We start from the raw sequence: 9,137 nt of genomic DNA, 5'->3' as shown, positions 1-9,137 counted from the left end.
TCAAAAAGTTAATGCTGGTTCTGATAGAAAGGTGTCAGAACACACAGTGCATCACAGCTTTTTGCGTATGGGGCTGCAGAACACCCTGGTGGTCATAATGTTATGGCTGATCGGTGTTAACATATAAATGTAAAAACCTGCATCTTCTGAATGATGAAAGCTGTGATGTGTAAAGTCAGACTCACTCTCTCCTGCAGTGCAGATCGACATTTATCCACAGAGGGTTTCTCTAAAGAGAAAAGAACATGTAAAATTACTCAGAGGATTATAATCTAATTACACATAGAGAGTAAAATCCACTTTAATAAGGCTCAGTTATTTAACAACAACAAAAAAAAAGTAATTCACTGCAAACAGCATCACCTGAGGATACAGAGTTTTGACAGAAGCAGCATGAATCATATTTTATTATTAGTCACTCATGATTAAAACTGTGATTACATAATGTAACAGATTTATGTCCTCTTTCTCTTACCTTTGAGTTCTGAGCTGGGCTTTGACAGCCTCTGAACCAGATCAGTCCTGTGCAGGTCCATGAAAACCTCCCTGGTAAACTCCACAGACTGCTGGCGTAGGTTTCCACCATCAGATCCACTATTTCTGCTCTGCCTGCTGTGTCCTCAAATCCATTTGGAGGTCTTTCTGGGAGAAAATCAACTGCAGGAACACCTTGAATTTCTTGAGCTCCTTGTTACTCAAATCATTCAGGGTTTCCAAAAGCAGTTGTTTAACAGCTGCTATTGTTGCAACCTGAAATAATAAATACATTCATGTAATACCTGAATGCAGCTTCAGTTCTATGAAAAATAAATATATAAAAAAGTAAGTCATGAGTTTGGGTCAATCATTATTTTAAAATGTTCAATATAATAATATAGTGGCTTGCAACCTGTATCTGTTGAATGAAAGCTGTGTTTATAAAGTCAGACAGATGTACTCACTTTCTGGATCAGTGCGCAGAGCGTTGTTCATCTGTAGAGGGTTTCTCTGAGGAGAAAAGTGGTAAAAGTCAATCATAAGCAACTCATCTAACATCTGAGAATAAACATTGTTATCAGGCAATATTGTACAATACATAAAAATCACACTTAAATCTCCAAAACAGTGACATACACCAATCAGCCATAACATTATGAGCACTGACAGCTGGCGAAAGCTAACCCAAACCCTGTTCAGTGTATAACCTCCATAATAATATTTTTCATAGTTCACTTTAGTTATAAAATATATATATATATATAAGTTTTTTTACATTATAAATTGTTTTATTAACCATAAAGAGAAGAAAACATTGCTTAGAAACTTGTAAGAATCATGCTCTGGACCAGTTTCATGATTTTAAGGTGTTTTTTGTCTTACTTTTGGATCCTGAGCTGCTGTCAGACAACCTCTGGTCCAGGTCAGTCCTCTTCATCTTCTTTAAAATCTCCTTGATCGTCTCCAAAGACCGTTGGCCAAAAGTCTGCACCAAAAAAAACACTGTGTCCTGCAGGCCCATTGTCTCCAGTAGCCTCCATTTCCCCAGCCTAAACGATGGGAAGTGAATTTGCCTCAGGATCTCTTTGAACTCCTTGAACTTCCCATAAGTTAAATCTTTCAATGTTTCCAAAAGCAGCTCTATCACAGACACCATCGTTTCCACCTGGTAAATTCAGAGAAAATGCTCAAAGTGCAATATCTCAGCTAGGACTATTACAGATTTTCAATCAGATCAATTATCAAAATAGCAGAAGATTTATTTTCTGTGAATTAACTGATCTATTAATTGTTTCAGTCTGAGTTTAAAATCAGACAGATGTGATATTACTCACTTTCTTGGTCAGTGCTGGCCAATGTTCATCCACAGAGTGTTTCTCTGAGGACAAAGAAAATATAAAAGGACTCATGAATGATTTATTAAATCAGACACTGTCAGACTATAATAATTCTAATATTAGGGATTCATAGCAAAATTAACAAATTTAAAAAAAAAATACTACTTAACAGTAAAAATCAATAACCAACCTGATGGATCTTATTTGCTGTTAAACTCTGTTAACAATTCATATACTGAAATGTTAATTAAAATAACTGTAGGAAACTTTATATATTTAATTAATATTTTAAGTGTCTTTATTTTTTGTAAATGACTCCTACCTCTCTCTGTGGTGCCACATCAAATGCCTCAGTCGATGATCCTGCAGCTGCAACACATTTAATACAAATTTTAGTTATAATGATAAATAAACTGTGTGTAAACTTTATGTAGTCCCTGTCCTGTGTACAATATTTAGTCCTGAGAATAATGTATTAATATTTCAATTTCAGGTCTTTCAGGTGGAGGTCTATCTGTCTCTATACTGGAACGTAGTTTAAGTCAAATTAAAGCTCCACAAAAAGACAATTCAATAGATTCACATTAGCCAAATTCCTATTGGTCATATATAGTAAAGGACTGGAAATAATGGGCTCAAAATGCACAAATTCAATGGACCAAAAACCCAACATGAACATGTGACCCAAGATAGTATAACATGAGATTTATTTGAGAATTACTTTATTACGTTTATCGAATTTGCATAAATGAATTAATGCTAACTACATGCTTAGGGAGCCAAAGAGCAAGCACGACCCAAAGGTAGTTAATACAGTAACTATCAAGTTATAGTTAACACTAAGAATAAAAATGTTTTTTAAAAGGTAACCCCTCAGAACATTGTTTCTTTAAAGTCAAAATCCGAGTAACCTTTGTCTAGTTTCAGATTTACTTTTTATTTTGAATGCACAAGTAAATTGAATAAGTTCAATTAGCCACTTCAAAAATTATGTTTGAATTAATTTTACTGAGATGAAAATACATTCTCTTATTTTTAAGACAGTTGTTGTTGTGTTTGAAAAATTGTTGATTCAGCTCTTTGGTATTTTTGCTGTCATGGCACTCCTATATAGTGTTGTTCTGTTGCTTTATACTATAAGCTACACTAAATATTAAAAATATTTTGTAACGATGTATATGTATCGGTTTTATAGATTAATGTGACAGTTCTTCTTTATCTTACCTTTGAGTCCTGAGCTGGTCTCTGACAGCCTCTGCACCAGATCCATCCTGTTCATGTCCATGAAAACTTCCTTCATCACCTCCACAGACTGTTGACCGTATTTCTCCACCATCACATCCACCAGTAGTTTTGCCCAGTCTGCGCACTTCAGTTGTTTCAATAAGATGTGTGGAAGGTTCCTCTTGAACAACGTGAACTGCAGCAGCCACTTGAAGGTCTTAAATTCTTCGGAACTCAAATCATTGAGTGTTTCTGAAAGAAGCTCTTTAACAGACGCCATTGTTGCAACCTGAAAAATTCCAAGTATATATGTTATTTCTTCAATAAAAAAAATATTTAAAATAGATTTGCACCTTATCAATGACATTATTTTAGAGATTTGAATTTAACATGTCTTTTTCTACAAGATCACTTAAACTTCTGATACATTTAGTAATTATCTGTTTGTTAGGACAGAGGATGAATCTTATTTCCTTCTAATTTTTAATATCTCTAACCTGATTGATGGATGTTTTTATATTTCCAGCCTGTAACTCTTTCAGTGTGTTACCAAACACAAAACTGACCCACCTGATCTTAATTTTACATAGAAATGCATTTACATTCAGATTCTGACATGAGATATTGTTGATGAATTAGCTGTAGAAACAGGTGTCAGCACAATGAAAATAATTTCTCAATTTCATATTTTGTATTTTGTTAAAATCTTTGAAAAACTGTTTCGCAATGACAATGGCTTGATGAAAATAATATCACAACAGAGAATTTGGTTTAATTTATCATCACTTATCAGCATTAATGGTGATATGAGTTTAAACCTGAATCTTGAATATAATATTGATTAAAAGCTGTACTCTGTTGGTCAGACAGATATAACATTACTCACTTTGTGGATGAGTGCAGACAGGTGTTCATCCACTGAGTGTTTTTCTGAGGAGACAGAAAGAAAATAATGGATATATGTAATGTAAAATAAATTAAAATACAAAGAGGTCAACACAAAATTATACTCAAACTTCATCAAGTTACATACAATTTATCACTGACATTTTCAGCCCCCTCTCCTGGTAATATTTGTTCATGTTTCATAGTAGCAATGAATTTTGTAAACCAGATAATGTGTCTTGTTTTGTCTAAATTATAAATCTTATTTATCATGTAAAGGAATGAAGGCATAAACTTTCATGATTTTAACATGTTTTTGTTTTTATTGCCTTACTTTTGGGTCCTGGGTTTTGGTCTGAAAACCTCTGCACCAGGTCAGTCTTCTTCATCAACATTAAAACGTCCTTGGCCGTCTGCACAGACTTCTGGCCAAAAGTCTGCACCATTGAAAACACTGTGTCCTGTTTGTCTGTTATTTCCAGCAGCCTTAATTGGATGCCTGTTGTCTCAAACTTAAGAAAGGAATGTCTGAAGAATTTAAATTGACTCAGGACCTTCTTGAACTCTTCAAACTCCTCGTAACTCAAATCTTTCAGTGTTTCCAAAAGCAGCTCTATCACAGACGCCATCGTTTCCACCTGGTAAATTCACAGAAAAGGTTCATGGGGCAAAAGTAACATTTCTCACCTGGAACGATTTTTCTGTTCACATCTGATCAGTGTGTGTTGTAGAAGTGTAAAAGCAGTAAGAGTACATCAGCCATAACACACAAGGTAATGCTACATTTGATAATATTTGTCTAATTGATCACATGTACCTGTTTTTTTACAAACTCTATGTGTAGAAATGTATTTCGTAAGATCAAGGTAATTTACTTATTTCCTCTTACACACATTTTTGTTCTACTGCCAGGGTATAACTCTATCAGAGACTGTGCTACAAAAACTGTATTATGGTTTTGCACGGTGGGCCCAAACAGAGGAGACGGACACAGGGGTAAGGTGAGTAAGGAAGTCTTTTTGTAGGGAAACAGGGAAGAGGAGGGGGAGAGACAAGAAGTTGGCTGTCAGAAACAGAGGACAAATAAGCAATGGTAGATGGTACAGCCGGGCCAGGCTGGACAATGGTTAGTGGCATGGAAACACTGAAGTTAGCTAGGGGATTGGCAGACAGAAAGACAAGCAGGGAGACAGACAATAGATGATCTACAGTAGCTGAGACTCAGAGGGCAGGCTGAGAGTGCACAGTATTAGGCAGGCAGGCAGGCAGGAGATGATCCACTATGGCACACAGGAAAAGACAATGAATATTAGCAAGGAATCAACACAAGGAAAACCACTCAGAAATACACTGACGAGGAGATACAAGCTCAAACTACCACTGAAGCTGAGTAACGATCTGATGACCAGTGGGAGAAAAGCCAGGGTGGATATACTGCAGAAGGAGATGAGTTGATGAAAGGCAGGTGTAAAGGTTCAGCAGGGATCAAGAATCCAGGAGAGTGAGCGAGGATACGACACATTCGTGGTAAATAACATTCATGCTTTAGAGTTCATACATTATGTGGCTTTGTTCAGTTATAAAGTTCAAGATGAAGATGAGTTTCAGTGATGTGGCATACTCACTCTCTGGATCAGTGAAAGCTGCTGTTTCTCTGAGGGAAAAATAAATGACATTATACCTATTAGTAATTGATTCAACATCAGGCTTGTTTAACATTTATAATACAAAGGTCTTCATTCCAAAATGACAGTGACATAATAATATGTACAGTTAGATGAAGATTCATCATCAGTGTTGAATAGTTTTGGATCTATTTGTTACTACAATATTCACAAACTTAAAACGTCTGATCAAACAGTTTCACCCCAGCTGACATACAACCTACGGTGGCCAGTGCAAGTCACAAAGGCAAATAACAAAACACAACAACAAACAAAAAAAAAGACTAATTGGAAATGACACTGACAAAAAACAGAAACCTTTGAGACCTTTGAGTCCTGAGCTGGTCTCTGACAGCCTCTGCACCAGATCAGTCCTGTTCATGTCCATGAAAACCTCCTTGGTCACTTCCACAGACTGCTGAATCTTTAACAGGTTCTCCACCATCAGATCCACTAGTTCTTCTGCACTGTGTGTGCTCTCCATTTGCCCCTCTGAGATTTGTGGGAGGCTCTTCTGGAAGTACGTGAACTTCAGCAAAAACTTGAATTTCTCGAGCTCTTTGAAACTCAAACCATTGAGTGTTTCAAAAAGAAGCTTTCTAACAGCTGCCCTCGCTGATACCTGAAAAATTCAAAGGAAATGTTAAGCAACAGATTTATTCTTTTGCATTTTGTCAATGTCAGTGTTTTACACAGAGAGTATGAATGTTATGAGATGTATGTGTATGTGACGTAGTAACAGATTACTCCCCAGATAAAGATGTCATTAGATTATAGTTACATTTAATAAAAAGGGGGGATAATTCAGCAGGATGACAATTTTTAACTGCATCAGTTTTTCTTTAAAAATACACTGAGCAAAGGGAAACGTTGTAGATGCTGAAAATCATTCCACTTTTTATTCTGTTTCCATTTTCTTATCAAATGTTGTTTGTTGTCTTTTAGAATACACTTGAATCAATGCTTCTTACTGCCATTTCTTTTCTCTTGTTTTAGTAATCAAGTTACATTACTTTAATACTGATACTAAACAGGTAATTAGTATTTGTATCAGATTACATCTTAAAGTAACCCTCCCAACTGTGGTGATAATAATAATAATAATAATAATAATAATAATAATAATCATAATAATAATCATAATAATAATCATAATAACAACATATGTATTTAGCATATACTGATACCTTAACACTGTAAAAACCATTCAATTTAAAACAGTGATGTGTAAAGTCAGACTCACTCTCTCCAGCAGTGCAGTTTGATGGTCATCCACAGAGGGTTTCTCTGAAGAGTGAAGAAAATGTAAAATTACTCAGAGGATTATAATCTAATTACACATAGAGAGTATAATGCACTTTAATAAGGCCCGGTTATTTTAAAACAAAATAGAATAAAAAGTAATTCACTGCAAAACAGCAGACATTATCACCTGAGGACACAGAGTTTGGACAGAAGCAGCATGAATAATATTTTATTTCTTAGTCACTCATGATTAAAACTGTGATTACATAATGTAACAGATTTATGTCCTCTTTCTCTTACCTTTGAGTCCTGAGCTGGGCTTTGACAGCCTCTGAACCAGATCAGTCCTGTTCAGGTCCATGAAAACCTCCCTTGTTAACTCCACTGACTGCTGGCCGTAGGTTTCCACCATCAGGTCCACTATTTCTGCTCTGTCTGCTGTGTGTCTCAAAACCATTTGGAGGTCCTTCTGGGAGAAAATAATCTTCAGGAGCCTCTTTAATTCTTGGAGCTCCTTGTTACTCAAATCATCCAGGGTTTCCAAAAGCAGTTGTTTAACAGCTGCTATTGTTGCAACCTGAAATAATAAATAAATTAATGGGACATTTTATTCACTGGGACAATTGCAAATGTGTTTCTTTACATCTCATCAATGTAAGTATAGCTGTGGGGTTTTCTACTAAATCACACAAGGTATTGATTAATTTGAAAATTGCTGCTGTATTGATTACAGTGCGTTCACTTTTTTAGTATGCTTGGTAAGTTTATTTATTTTTCATTAATTTTTTTTATGTCTTATGCCTTTTTTTGAAAATGTATCATTCATTTTTGAAGAAACACAAAATACAAAGCAAAAGATAATTCCCTTCTCTTTCTCCCATTAATTCTTATAATCTGGTTACTTTTTTCTTTATTTTTCTTTACAGGCTGCAGCTCTTTTCACAAACACTAAAATGAGTCACAGTGGCTCAAAGAAACTATTATTATAAATATAATTGTAATTTTTATTGGATACAATTACTGCAAAAGAACTCAATCTGAATGCAGCTTCAGTTCTATGAAAATATATATATAAAAAAAGTAAGTCATGAGTTTGGGTCAATCATTATTTTAAAATGTTCAATATAATAATATAATAAATTTTAACCTGCATCTGTTGAATGAAAGCTGTGTTGTATAAAGTCAGACAGATGTTACTAACTTTCTGGATCAGTGCAGAGCGTTGTTCATCTGTAGAGGGTTTCTCTGAGGAGAAAAGTGGTAAAAGTCACTCATAAGCAACCAGTGTTGGGCAAGTTACTTTTAAAAAGTAATTGGTTACTGTTACTAGTTACTTCTTCCAAAAAGTAACTAAATTATTTACTCAGTTAAAAATTATAAAAGTAACTAGTTACTTCAGAAAGTAACTATTGCGTTACTTTCAAGTACATTTTTAAATGCTCCAATGTGACCCCACCTCCACCCCTCTTTAACGGAACTTAAAATACATGTGCATGTTCAATTATTTATGATAAATCTGAATATTATAATGAAATGGACACTTAATACAATACATTATTAACAGAAACAATGTACACAAATCTAAAGTATTTTAATGTTGCTGTGGGACAAAGTGAGACTAGCCTCCAATCAAATGCCATGTATGTAGATATTATGTTTATATAGTGGATCGATACAAATAACACAATAGATGTTTTGGAACTTTTAATATTTATTGCCCCTCAACAGGCCACAACTGGGCCAAATCAAATTATGCTTGTTAAGCACTATACCAAAAATAAATAACAAATACTTCCATTTAGAGAAGGCTACTTTTGGATTATTTGGGCTCGCCATACCTGTCTCTTGTTGACTGACTCGCTTGTGTTGTTCGTTGTGTGTCCGACAATGCGTGCTTTCGAACACCCGCCCAACTCTACCTCTGATTGGCTTACCAACGAAATTTTACTCAACCTCAGCCAATCGTCAGCATTTATGCGCTTGTCTCGTGCACTGCCATTACATTATGAGCACTGACAGGTGAAGTGAATAACACTGATTATCTGGTTATCATGGCTCGTGAACATTTTGGAGGACAAACGTGGTCCGATCCAACAGACATGCATAACATTATGACAACCTCCTCTCACAATATTTTTCATAGTTTATGTTATTTAAAAATATATTGTAGGCCTACATGAGATTACGTTTTTTTTTTTTACATTATAAATTGTATATATAAAGAGAAGAACACATTGCTTATAAACTTATAAGAATAATGTTCTGGACCAGTTTCATGATTTTAAGGTGTTTTTTGTCTTACTTT

General features: G+C 35.0%; 1 protein-coding gene across 1 annotated transcript; it reads right to left on the bottom strand.

Annotated features, from left to right (window-relative positions):
* Nucleotides 1-949: 949 nt before the first annotated feature.
* On the bottom strand, nucleotides 950-8,078 carry LOC127360674 (uncharacterized). Its single transcript, XM_051395122.1, has 11 exons — nucleotides 7,980-8,078; nucleotides 7,133-7,409; nucleotides 6,831-6,874; nucleotides 5,915-6,209; nucleotides 5,549-5,577; nucleotides 4,258-4,561; nucleotides 3,925-3,968; nucleotides 3,039-3,327; nucleotides 1,812-1,855; nucleotides 1,360-1,642; nucleotides 950-987 (listed from the first exon to the last, which is right to left on the bottom strand). The coding sequence occupies exons 1-11, from the start codon at nucleotides 7,983-7,985 to the stop codon at nucleotides 950-952; spliced, it is 1,653 nt and encodes a 550-aa protein (XP_051251082.1). The 5' UTR covers nucleotides 7,986-8,078.
* Between the last annotated feature and the right edge of the window lie 1,059 nt (nucleotides 8,079-9,137).

The sequence above is a fragment of the Dicentrarchus labrax genome, unplaced genomic scaffold (assembly GCF_905237075.1).
Source record: "Dicentrarchus labrax unplaced genomic scaffold, dlabrax2021, whole genome shotgun sequence".
Classification (NCBI taxonomy): Eukaryota; Metazoa; Chordata; class Actinopteri; family Moronidae; genus Dicentrarchus; species Dicentrarchus labrax.
This window is presented reverse-complemented; position numbering and strand designations above follow the sequence as displayed.

What these genes read in the sequence shown, in the direction of transcription:
- LOC127360674 (XM_051395122.1), bottom strand. An exon ending in AAACTGCACTGCTGGAGAGA is followed by an intron (nt 6,210 to 6,830) that starts GTGAGTCTGACT and finishes TGAATTTTTCAG; the next exon opens with GTATCAGCGAGGGCAGCTGT. An exon ending in GACCAGCTCAGGACTCAAAG is followed by an intron (nt 5,578 to 5,914) that starts GTCTCAAAGGTT and finishes TTTTTCCCTCAG; the next exon opens with AGAAACAGCAGCTTTCACTG.